At 55.5% G+C, this 12,502-nt stretch overlaps 1 protein-coding gene across 9 annotated transcripts in view; it reads right to left on the reverse strand.

Moving 5' to 3' along the window:
• Positions 1–72: 72 nt before the first annotated feature.
• The window catches only part of TBC1D9B (TBC1 domain family member 9B), a 44,250-nt gene continuing 31,820 nt past the window's right edge, over positions 73–12,502 (reverse strand). For 3 of the 9 annotated variants that reach the window (XM_082453437.1, XM_082453436.1, XM_082453433.1), the window contains 11 exons: positions 11,498–11,783; positions 9,628–9,757; positions 9,401–9,499; positions 8,564–8,632; positions 7,317–7,557; positions 6,836–6,901; positions 5,087–5,158; positions 4,783–4,833; positions 3,160–3,219; positions 2,467–2,573; positions 73–1,363 (listed from right to left, as the gene is read on the reverse strand). In XM_082453437.1, coding sequence (XP_082309563.1) covers positions 677–1,363; positions 2,467–2,573; positions 3,160–3,219; positions 4,783–4,833; positions 5,087–5,158; positions 6,836–6,901; positions 7,317–7,557; positions 8,564–8,632; positions 9,401–9,499; positions 9,628–9,757; positions 11,498–11,783 — 1,868 coding nt within the window. In that variant the 3' untranslated portion in view covers positions 73–676. Of the gene's footprint in view, positions 1,364–2,466; positions 2,635–3,159; positions 3,220–4,782; positions 4,834–5,086; positions 5,159–6,835; positions 6,902–7,316; positions 7,558–8,563; positions 8,633–9,400; positions 9,500–9,627; positions 9,758–11,497; positions 11,784–12,502 lie in introns of those variants that run through there. The other 6 variants (XM_082453434.1, XM_082453439.1, XM_082453438.1 and 3 more) reach the window with 6 other exon arrangements.

Consider the following 12,502-nt stretch of genomic DNA (forward strand, 5'->3'; position numbering starts at 1 on the left):
ACCTGCCTGGGGAGAAGCCAGGAGGCCGAAGCAGTGGTTGAGGGTCACATTAATTCTCTATACACAGTGTAGTTTTTAGTTCTTCCAGGGATTTATTAAGGCATTGAGCATAGTGTGATTTTTAGCCAACTGAAATGAATACAAGGAAATATATCAGGACCTGAGGGATATGTTTTTAAGGTTAATGGTGAGGACGACGAGCTGGAAGAGAATTGAGAGTAACACCTGTGCAGGGGGCACCCACCCTGGTGCAGCAGATGCTTTCTGCCCACGTCCCCCAGCCAGAAGCTCAGGCTCAGGGGCTTCTGAAAAGCATCTCGAAGTTCTCACCATTTTGGTGCCCAATAGGCACTCGACCCCCCTACCTGGTGCCAAGTGGCGGGAAAGCCCCCAGAGCACGCAGCTGCAGAAGAGGAGGTGGAGGACAGGGTGTGGCCTGGCCACAGTGCAGGGCAAGCAAGGGCAGATCAGAGAGCCCCTGACACTATGCAGGGGCCAGGAGGCCCAAGGCAGAACGAGGGGGTGGGGAGCCCCTGCCTGGGCCCCAACTGCGACTGTTCAGCCTTCTTTCCATTTACAACTCACTGCTTCTGGGGAGAACTGGAGGGGTGTGTCCTTAAAGAGAAAACAGAACGGGAGGGAGGGAGGAGAGGCCAGCCCCCAGGCCTTGGAGCCCTCAGCCCAAAACCGCAGACTGCTCATGGTCACTGGAGGTGCTAAACTGTCTCTCCACCTTCCTCTGGTCCTTGATCTTGAGTCCAATGTCTACCCTCTTCTCAAAGAAGTTCACCAGCACGGACTCCGTCAGGATGGAGGCCAGGATCTGCTCGAAGGAGATGCACCAGTCTGTGTCAACAGCACCCCCACTGTGAGTGGTGGCCACGGGGCTGTGGGCCTCCCCACCCACCAGCACTGTGTCATCAGCCAGGTCCTCACACTGCAGGGAGCCCGTGCTGACCACTGAGTACGAGGACATGGACATGTCGTCTTTGGTTTCGTCGTCAGACAGAGGCTGGGAGGGGGAGCCCTGCCCCTCGCCGCCGCCCCCTTCGCCCACCACCTGGCTCTCCTGCGGTGCTTTCCCAAGGTGGGCGTCTCCACCCGCTTTGGCCTGGGGGTCCCCTGCAGCTGGCGGCTGAAGCTCCTGGGCCGCGTCTTGAGGGGGGTCTGGAGCTGGCGGCTCGCCCTCCTCAGGGGCACTGTCCCTGGTCTCTCTGCCCGACCATGCAGAGAACCTCCTCCCCACCTCCCCAATGCGGAGCAGCAGGCTGGCCACCGTGGCGATAGCGTGGTACAAGTCCTGCTCCATGGGGTCTTCGCTGAACATGTTGTAAAGCGTCTTGCACAGCTCTATAAACTGCTCCTTTTAAGGGGAAAAACAGAAAAGGGCAGGGAGATGGTAAAGAATGGGTCAGATTGCCCTCAGATGATCCAGACTCCCAGTGCTGGCCATTCTGATTGGCGTGAGGGTGCTGGCCCGTTAGTTGTCTCCGTACACCTGTGTCTTGACATGTCCATTTCACAGATTAGGACACTGAGGTGCAGAGAGGGAAAGGGCTTTCTTTTCCAGCTGCCTTTCTTTCAGCACATATAGGAACATTTAGAGTCTCTCCCTGTCTCTATGTCCATTCTGTTAGCAGAGACAGACCTATTTCTATCATACCTTTCCAAACCCAGTGACTACAAGTGCTTCTTCACTGTGTTTTAGAATCACTCTGAGTTTTTTATATCTTTAATCGGAAGCGCCTTCAACTCTCCTTTAAGAAGCTCTTTAGAGAGTGATGACAAGGTAAGGCAGCTTGGGTTGGTTGAGAGGGGTGAAGAGGTCAGGTTCCAGGTCCTGAAACCATATTTAAGCTTCCTGGCCTGAGAATGGGATGAAACCTCCCTCCACGGCACCCCATTCTTCAGGCCTGTGGATGATAGAGCACCCAGATTGCAAGGTCCGCCTTCGGGCAGAGCAGACCGTGGTCAGGCTGCAGCTCAACAACTGCCTTTGGTTACATGTCTGTGGTCCTGGCTGTAAGACCCTTGGCGAGATGCCACGGTCCTGACGCAGAGACCAGCAAACAAACATCGGGTGGTGGGTCGAGCGGGCCTGTGTGTGCACAGCTCCGAGCGGGGCCTGGCAGGGAGCAGAAGCGCTGTGATGCTGTCTCATAAATGGTGGTGTGAGTCTCTGCCTTTTGAGGCTAACCTTCCCCAGTGCTCCTCTGGTTCACGGATACCGATTAAACCAAAGCAAGTCATCACCAGCGGAGTGTTCTGGACAAGGCCCTGAAGCAACTGACCCCTTGTCCTCCTAGAATAGTCCCTGACTGCTGCCTGACTAGATGTTCTAAAGGTAGGCAGGAGAATCCCTACATTCCAGGGGGTGCTGGGACGGTGGTGAGGTGCTGGGTGGGAGGGCTCAGCCTCAGTCAGAATTTTCCAGAAACATCTGTTGTGTGTTCTGATTGGGCCTACCTGGTTCATCTTGGGAAGATCCTTAATCGTCTCCTTCTGAACCTCCTTCTCCTTGGCCCACATTCGAAGGTAGTGCCGATAGTCGGGAGGGCTGGTTCCCTTCTCCTCTGCGAGTTGGGAGAAAAAAATTAATCTCCATCTGTCAAATGAGAGAAAGAGGGCTGGGGGCTGGTAGCAGGGGGTAAGTGGGTTTAAGTATTGTCTGGCACGGAGTTACCTGGGCCCTATTACAAAACACCCCGGCATTTGGGGAGGTGGTGATAGGAAAAAACACCCTAGAACACTCATGGGTCTCCCCTGAGTTATGCTGAAGTAGGTCTGAGCTAAGCTGATGAGGATGGCCCCTATCTGTCTTCCCCAAGATGGTGACAGAACCATGTGGAGGTTGGAGAGAGGGTGGCATGAGAAGGAGAGGCCGGCTGGGCACCTAGAGGAGTCCTGGCAGGAAGCAGGCACCCCCAGAGGGAGGCAGTGATGGCTGGGGGTGTTCACAGCTACAGGAGATTCAGGCCTGGGGCTGATGAGACCTGGGCAGCTGATGGACTAGGCATTCACCTCAAGGAGAGCTGTGGTGTCAGGCATACATCTGCCATCTCCCCAGGGTACGGGGCTCTTCTGCAGTGACAGGGCAACCAGACCCCACCCACCCTGGGGCCTCTACCAGCATCAGCAGATGTTGGCCTATATACACACCTCCTCTTTTTTCTTGGATGTTATTTCCAGCTCCCTCTTGCTCTTCCTGCTGTAGTGCTTCTGGACAATGGGATGAATAAAAAGAACAAGAACATTCTTCTGTTATGACTCCAAACCACTAAGGTCATTGAGGGGTCGGTCTAGTCTGTGCTCTCCTGTGGAAGCGGACTTGGCCCTGGGCCCTGGATGCTGCTTCTTTGCCTTCTCTGAGCAGGGCTGTCTCACTCCACCTGGTTACACTGAACCAGAGAGCCACTGAACCCTCACATCCTCTCTTTCAAAAGAATACAAGTCATACCACACAGTTCTTAAGTGAACGATGGCGCACGTTATGGGCAAAAAGTCTGAGACCAATGATTTCTATAGTTTCTGCTGATAAAAGTCAAACTCAGGGGAGTCCTAATTACCAATTCAACCTGCAACTGCCACACTAGCTGATGAGGAATTTTATGTACGTGAATCCTGCGCTCAGCACTGTATTTCTTAAAGTGACATATTTGCTGGAGTCTGCATACACCATGCTCCTTACAGTGACCATGAACTTGGGGCGAGCAGGCTGCCCAGCTTTTGCAGACCTGTTCCCTGAGGGAATGTGGCCGGTGGGGGGACCTCAGGTAGGACGGCAGTGTCCCAGCTCTGAATGGCCCTTGGCAGCTATGTGGTGGCAGGGAAGGGCGCAGCGCTCCGGGCTCAGGCTTCTCACCAGGGAACGGACTGCTGCCTGTAGGCTACGTGAGGTCTGAGGACAGGGATCTGTACCCCGAGTCCCTGGCCTCTCCTGGAAGTGCCTGGGACAAGCCTAAAGCATCCTTGATTTGCTCGAGTATAACAGAAGATACATCTGTTTCTTTAGTTTGTATACTTGAAATCAAGGTCCTCAAGCTTCATAGTCAAGTAAGCCTTTGGCACTGTCAACAGGATTGCTCTGGGTATCTTGATAATATCTTGATAGTACCTTTTAATTTCCCTTTTGAGCGTGTATTATCCTTGGTGTGTTATTACCTATCCCCCATGAGAAATTATAGGGCGGTGTTTTGGTTGGTTTTCTAGGTGTATTACGTACCACCAGCTTGATTGCCAAATCCCAGGCCCAGAATGCCCCATCACCCTGGACCCAGTACTCCCAACAGGTTTTAAGTGTAGCACAGGGATGACTTCTAATAGGCACTCAACATACGTATTTTTCCCCAACAAAAAAGTTGTGTGGAACATGAAAATGTTTCCAAAGAAAGCATCTACCACTCTCCTGCACCTCTGCTCAGCTGTGCTTTGTCTGTTTCACAATGACAGCTTTGCAATGATAGCATTTTGTGTTTTCCTACGACCATGATGACAGAATACTTTCTGCATGTGGCTGGGGAGGTGACACCCTAGTGCCTGTGCAACACCCGCTATACTGTGTGTCCTCATTTACTGCCCCCACGCAAGCACAGCAGCTGCCCCTCTCCACCCCAGTCCACGGCTGGCTCTGGGTCCTCCTCAGAACTTAGCCACACAGGAGGCGTCTCTGGAACTAAGAGCTTCCAGGCCTCCTGACCATGCAGGGGAGCGTTCAGGAGATAAAACCCAAGGCCCTGGGGAAGCCAAGTGCAAAGGGGGCGCCCCTGCCCCCCAGGCACTGACCTTGAGCCTCCCAGGGCAGGAAAAGATCCAGGTCGGAGGCCAGAGGAGATGCTGGAAGGGACAGCAGAGGAGGAGCAGAGGCAGAGGGAGGGAGAAGCCCGGGTCCGGGAAGGCAGAGACAAGAGAAACAGGAGTGAGAACACCCCCGGGGGGCCTGGCCCTAGAGAGAGGCAGCTTCCCCCGGCTCAGCTCTCGCACCCAGCACACTCCCGGAGCCCGTGGAGGGCCGCCAGCCGCCTGCAGGCGCCCCACAGCAGTGCTGCTCGGCACAGGGCCTGAGGCCAGTGGCATACAGAGTGCTCACCTTCTGAGGAGCTGTTCTCGGTGAAATAATGGGTCGCTTCCAGGGCTGACTCAGCCTCCTCTGGGCTCAGGGCTGTGCTCGGAGTGAAGGAAGAGTGAGGGCAGGAGGGAACAACTTGATGCTCACCGAACGAAACCTCCCTGAGCCCTGGACAAAGGCCCTCCCCCCACCTGCCACTGCGTGCTCCACAGCTCCCAGCCCCACCAGTATGGTGTGCGGTCATAGTGGTAACAGCTGACGACTGATTCTGGCTGACTCGTGCATTGTGTTTGAAAATGTAATATATACATATCCCGGATAAAAATCCAGTCAGCGCAGCTGGGACCTGGTTGAGCGGCCATCCTTTCTCCCACCCCATGATGATGCGGCCCAGAGGATTCTTTTGGGATGTTTTATGCTCCTGCAGGTACATATGCAGGGACCGGCCAGGCACAAGTGACTTGTTCTCACTTTATACACTTGGGCATTGTTCCACACCAGCACATACTGGCCTGCCTCATTTTGCAATAAAGTAGTCTCTGGGGTGTCGGATCCACTTGGTTCTGTGCAGGGGGCTTATTCTCCCCATTGTACGGAGGGGGAGGAAGTGAGCGAGTTTTAACAGTGCGTGGCACAAGGGGAGGTGGCAGGTGTGGGCCGCCACTAGAGTCCTAGATGAAGCAAGGTGGGCAGAGGTGGCTTGGGAGTGGCAGGGCTGGCCGCACGTGCCCTCATGGACAGGCTCTCGGCACAGTGGGGTCTGCCCAGCCCAGGCCTCTCTCTCAGCAGAATGAGAGGTGGCCTATACCAATCTTTCCATGGAAGTGTCCCCAAGGCCACTGTTCCTTGTTGCGTTACAGGGAAAAACCAGCCACAGGTGAGAATATCTGTGTCAGGAGCAGTTGTCTCTCCAACTCTAGATGCAGAGAACAACCCTGAGGGAAACTTTAAAACTACAGTCTGGGCCCCGCCCCAGGCCAATCAAGTGAGAGCCTCTGGGATGAAAAATCACTCAGGCCAACTCTGAGGCAGCGCTGACTCCCAGGGGCAGGTCATGAACAGCAGCAGGAACCCGGGACAGCTCCACCCCAGAGCAGAACCCCTGGGGCCAAGTTTTCACCTGCCCGGCTCAACTCCCTCCTGTGAAAATGGGGAAGCCCTCCCCCCTGCACTTGGAGAACTCTGAGTGGCCACCCCTGCTGGGCCAGGCGAGCTGGGCTGATGAAGCAGTGAGACCCCATATGCTTCGGGACCAGCTACTGCGGACTATCCACTGTCAGTGTCCCAGCAGGCCCGGCACTGCTAGAGAAGCCAGAGGAGAGCAGCCATACAACAGGGCCCCCCGGCCTTGGCACTCCCAGGCCGCTCCTCTGGTGAGAAACAGGAACCCTTGAGAGGCTTAAGGATAAGCTAATGGACACAAGAGACTCAAACCTGAATATCCACTCCTGTGGGTCCCCCTCATGCGGGGGTGTTCTAGTTGAGTGACACAGTGCTCCACCTGGGCCTTTGCCTGTGGGCAGAGTCCTCCCTGAGACTCCCGCACATCCCTTCCCAGGCCACTCAGGTCATGGCCCTGCTCTCAGACCAAGACTGGGCCGGGCTTCAGCCCCCATGCTCTGGCTCCTCCACGCTCTCTGTCAGGACGGGTGGGTCTCCTAGCTGCCGCAAGGCCCAGCACTCCACAGAGGCCTGTGCCTTGGAATGCTGCAGCTCCAGCTCTGGACACGTGAGAAGCCCTTGCTGAGGAGTGGGACGGGAGGCTCTCACCTGGAGGCAAGTGCAGCTTGTAGAGCACCTTGAGCTTCTCTGTCAGGTCCCCATGGTACATCCTACCTGTGGAGGAAGGCCAGCAAGGAGGCACGCTGGCAAGAGGGCACAAGAGTCCCACGGCCAGTCCACATTCGAATACCTCCCCTTCCAATGGGTTCTGGTGGGACCCTCCTCGCCACCTGACTCTCTCCTGGACAGGACCCTGGGGGTGGAGCACCAGGCCTCTGGCTTTCCCCTTCTCTGGGGCCTGCAGACCCGGCCTCCAGCAGTGGACTGAGGGAGGGGAGGGGAGGGAGGGCTCCCATTGGACCTCCACGTATCTCCAGTGGGAAAACTGCACTTCCTTTAACAAGGGTCAAGGGCTCCAGGCTGCCCTCAGCTCGCTGCAGTGGGAAGACTGGCCAGGACTGGCATCTGAAGGCTTCCTCAGAAAGGGCGTGGGCACGGACAGGCCCCTGCAGGCCCTGGAGCCACTCACTCATCCCTGTCACGAACTCCTTGAAGTTGATCAGCGAGTCCTTATTTTCATCCAGGAGCCGAAACATGCGCCCCGCCAGCACGGGTGTGTGGGAGCCACAGGCCCAGGGTGTCAGGCTGGTGAAGAGTTCCCGGAACTGGTTCGTGTCAATGCGGTACTGCTCCAGGTAGGGCAGGCTGGGGTCCCGACGCACAGCTGCAGGGTGGCTGCTCCCCCAGTACTGGCTCGCCAGCTGCTTGGCCTGCAGGGGGCATAGCCTGGTGAGATGGCCTGCCCTCCTGGCCCCTGGGCGCTTAGGATTACCAGGCTGCTTGGTGTGTTCACCCTCCTCCTCCATCCAAGTCTGCAGAGTCCTGGATAGTGAGCACTGGGCTAGACACAGCATCTCACAGAACCTCCTGCATTGGTACCATCAGCCCCTTGTTTATAGCCGTGGGAGTCAAGACAGGGCCCTAGGACTGCCAGCCACAGCGGCCAGAGCGGGTGAGAGGCAGCACTGGCTGGACTGCTCTGACCTTAAGGCCACAGCAGGGTGGTTACCTTGGGGGTTGAACCAGAGGCAGCTGGAGGGGCAGATGGGACCCGACAATGAGATCAGAAAGGCATTGTAGACACGGCTGTTTCTGCCTGCTCTTCACACCCTTTCCCCTTCTTCTGTTAACAGCACCTGAACTTTTCTTGGAGAGCCCCTCTTGCCCCACCCTCAGGCCATGGGGTGGGCACGTGGCCCAGTTTTGGGTCAGCAGCAAACACCCTCCTGTAGCCACAGCACCTAACTTGAGTCATTCCAACAATCAACCCTAGGCTTTGTGCTAAAACCACTTAGAAAGAAAAATTTTCTTTTCACTGGGGTTACTGAGAGGACAGGATGACCTTGGAGGTGCTGACAACAGTCCTGCCACTTTGTAGGAAGAGCAGTCCAGGTGATACCTGAGGTAGGGGAGCTTGACAGGATGCTGGAACACCTAGATACAGTCATGCCTGAAGCTGTGCATTCCTAGACTCTTCAGTTTCATGAGCCAATGCATTCCCTCTTATATAAGCTGACTTGAGTGGATTTTCTTCCACTTTAAAGAGTGTCCTGCCTAAACTCCAAGAAGGATTAAATTCTACCATGTGAACTTTGTAGTAACTGCATCTGAGGATGCTTTTAAATCTATTTGTCTCCTGGCAGGAAGCTGCTACGCTGAGGATGAATTTAGGGGACTAGGATGGGACAGCGGTCCTCCCTTGCTCTCGGCTGTCACCTTAAACACCATGTAAAGGTCCTCCAGCTCTTCAATTGAGAAACCAACGTCCCCAGGTATAGCTCGGACCTAGAAGGAAAGAGAAACAGGAAGTATTAATGAATTCTCAAGTTCCTGCTCTTTGAGAGAATCCCCATGTGGATCAGGGCGAAGACACGAACTGCCCTCTTGGTGTTGCCAGCTGGCTGAGCACATGAGGGTAGTCCATTCAGGAAAGAAGGTGTGGTCTACACTCTTACCCCTCATCACCCATCCTGCCACTCAATTCACACTCCCTGAGCTCCTTGCTGGTGGGCACTGGGGGTGCCTTTCTGAACACCCAGTCAGGGACACAGGGTGAGGGGCGGTGATCAAGAAACTGCTATCTGGATCCCTCGAAAGGTCCTGGCACTGGCTCTTTGGAAGGTGACCTAGAACTTCCCAGTAACTTCTCTCTCCAGAGACAGGAGGACAAAGGCTTGCAGCAGAGGTCAGCGGGCTGAGTGGATGGAAGGCTGAGTGGCTGAGTGTCGCTACCCAGGGGCAGGGGTTAAAGCCAGGCCTGAGGGCTCAGTCCAGAGTGGGATCATGCTTAGCCTTTAGGCATTGAGGCATCAGAGAAGCTTCCCTGTGACCAATCCACAAGCAGAAAATTGTGACCAGCCCTCTCCCCACTTCCCTAAATTTGCACCTTCACTCCTGGATTCCAGTCCCACACAAGACAGGGCTAGGGGACTCTGCATCCTGCTTCTCGGGGAAGTCTGGAGATTGCTCAGCAGGAGCAGCCCACTTGGTCACCATCCCCACCCTGGCTCCAGCCTGCACCCTGGGGCCATGGGAGCCCGGGCCCATCCGTACCACACTCCTCTTGGCCGTATCCTCCAAGGACTGGATCACTTTCAGCCTCTGTTTAAACCGCATCTGTTCAATGTCCTCGGCCCTCAGGCTGCTGAATTTCTACCAGTCAGAGATGATTCAGTGAGATAAGGTGGAACCACAGAGCAGAGGACAGCCACCCGCCATGGCCAGCTGCACCCATGGCCCCATGGAGTGGTCTGGCCAAGAAGCCCCCAGGGAATGCTGACCTCATATGACACCTTCAGGAGGTCGAAGATGTCCACCTCTTCAGGAGGGTCATCTCCACTGGTCAGCAGGGCATGGAGGTGTGGGATAGGAGGAGAGACACTCTGCTTATTGACCACATTATCCAGGTATCTGTAAGGATTAAAGGACAGAAATCTAGATCACCCACAGGTGACAGGGGTGTCTTACCCATGGCTAAATGATGTGGAGAGACCTAATTTGCCCAGACTCCCAATCAATGAGCGAGCGTGCTGAGGGCTGGGCATCCTCCAGGAGAGAGAAAGATGAGCCACTGCAGGGAGGAGGGGGAGAGGCACGCCCTGGTGGGTACCCTGGCAAATCAGGGATGCCCCCTGGAGGCAGTGGAGAGGCTTGAGCACTAACTCTGAGAAAGCTAGGCTGTCCACTGCGGTCCCACGGAGCAGGGGCGGCCTTTACAAGTCCAGACCCTACCAAACCAGGAGAGAGGTTTGTCCCAGCTGGAGGGATGACACGCTTCCTCCATCTGGCGGGTCACTGGGCCAGATGTGAGGACTCCCTGCCTGGCCAGGAAGAATCAGGGACCAAAGGAGTGTCCCAGGAGGAAGGCGAGGGAGAAGCCCTGCTGTGGGGGTGTCCGAGGAACACAGCCTCGGGACAGGGCCTGACCTTGGCTGGACTAGCCCAGCCAGGACCTCACACTCTCCCAGGCTCTCTGGCCGGGCCTGACACTCAGGTGGGAGACACCCACTGGCTCCGGCACCATTCCTGGTCAGGCCCTGCTGCTGAGGAGGGGCCCCATCTGTCTGGTGTGGGAGATGGGCATGAAAACCACTTGCCGACTCTGGTCACGGGCTGAGTATCTTGTCATCACTGAGGACAAAGAGCTAGCATGGCCCATAGCAAAGAAGCAACAACTCTGCCAGCCTGGGACCCTTGCAGGTTCCCAGTCAGCACCTGGGCTGGCTCGGCAGGCAGGTGGCAGCGTTCCTGGCTGTCCCTGGTGGCTGGGAGCATTCCAGGCTGGGCAAATACATGCACGTGGGCTGGCAAGGCTGTATAGAGCTCAGGGCCTGGGCCACAGTGAGGACCCCCCCCCGCCCCAGGAAGGCACCTGGATATAAAGGCCCTGAAGGCCAGGCTGGGGGACTTAGATCCTTTGTCCAAAAACCACCAGTGGCACAGGGAGTCCCCATGTCCCAAGGGAGGAACAGGGTCAGATTCTGATCAGGAAGAGCCCTGTGGGATGCTGGTGGATGAGACTGGAGCAGGGAAAACTGTGACGATGCAGACACAGGGCCCTTGGCAGGGGTGTCATGGGTCTGCCCTGAGGCTGTAGGGGTTGAAGGGAGGGGCTGGACGCCAGAGAGAGTCCACGAGGATGGGATGCAGGGACTGAGGGAGGACGAGGCAGCCAGGATGACCCTGGGCCTTAGGCGTGCCTGGTGGATATCAGCTCATTCAGCAGCTACCGTAGGCCCAACATGGGCCCTTGTCTAGGTGACGGGGTGAGAGGGATGCTGCTGAGCTGGGAAAGGCACGACCAGGACTGCTTTGCGGGAACAACAGACACCCAGCCTTCGCTAGAGGCGGGAGGCCCTGCTCTTCCGGCTGCCTCCTGCCCACCAAGCCCTCTAGCCCAGTGTTCTCTGGCCCACTACCTGTTTTACCTTCTCCCAGCACTTATTACTACTCCAGTACTCTTCTGCCTCCTTCCAGAAAGGAGGCTCTCTCCGCCCCCCTGGAGTATCCCCGGGTCTAGCCCTGTCTGGGCACTTGGTAGGTACAGTCCCAGGATGCTGACCAAGGAGCACATAGGGCTGGGGATGGGGGTGGTGCTGCAGTCAGTGCTGGCCAGCTCCCCAGCAGGAGGAGGGAGGCCGGCTCGGTCACCTGCCCAGGACGGTCATGGCCTCGCCCTCGTCGCTGCAGCCCAGTAGCTGCTCCATGTTGGCATCCAGGATGGCCAAGGCCACCTGCAGGATCACCTTGATGCCCTCATAGAAGAAGCAGTCAACAATGACCGCAGCGCTCTCAAAGGGCATGACGCTGAGGAAGAGGGTCAGGAACCAGGAGAGCGAGATGCTGGAAATCACCCCCAGGTCCTGCATCTTCTCGGACAGCTGGGGCAGGAAGTCTCTCGTGAGCTCTTCGAAGATGCCTTGGTCCACCAGGGCCCCTAGGGAGAGAAGGAAGGAGTCTGAATGGTGAGCTCACACCCCTGACTCAGGCAGGACCTCATGTGGGACCCCAGGGTCTGAGTTGCAAGAAGCCCACCTGGTCCCCAGCCAGCTCTGCTTACAACTGAGGGCTGGAGGTGGGCAGGTGGGGTGGAGAAAACAAGAACGGAAAAAATCCTGTAAGTTTCCTTTCTACTACTTCCAAACCACTGTGTGAAAAGAACGATTTCTTCCACTATACTTGGATTTTCTTTTTGGGAAATACTAATTTCTCTCTAGGGCGTCTGAAGTAAACAGTGAGCAGCTGCATAGCACAGGGAGATCAGCTCGGTGCTTTGTGACCACCTAGAGGGGTGGGATAGGGAGGGTGGGAGGGAGACACAAGAGGGAGGAGATATGGGGATATATGTATATGTATAGCTGATTCACTTTGTTATAAAGCAGAAACTAACACTCCATTGTAAAGCAATTATACTCCAATAAAGATGTTAAAAAAAATAAAATAATAAGAAAAATTAAAAAAAGAAACATAAAAACAAACAAAAATAACAAAACAAAACAAAAAAAAGAAGTAAACAGTGATCTCAGTAGCTTGTGTGTGTCCTGACCTGAAGCTTGTGAACAGATGCAATTCTAAAGGACCCCAAGAGTGGAAACCCCCAAAAGCAAACAGTAAGGGAAGGACATTTTAGAATAACAGACTTAATTATGTATGTAA

This window comes from Balaenoptera physalus (genome assembly GCF_965194825.1).
Source record: "Balaenoptera physalus genome assembly, chromosome: 3".
NCBI lineage: Eukaryota > Metazoa > Chordata > Mammalia > Artiodactyla > Balaenopteridae > Balaenoptera > Balaenoptera physalus.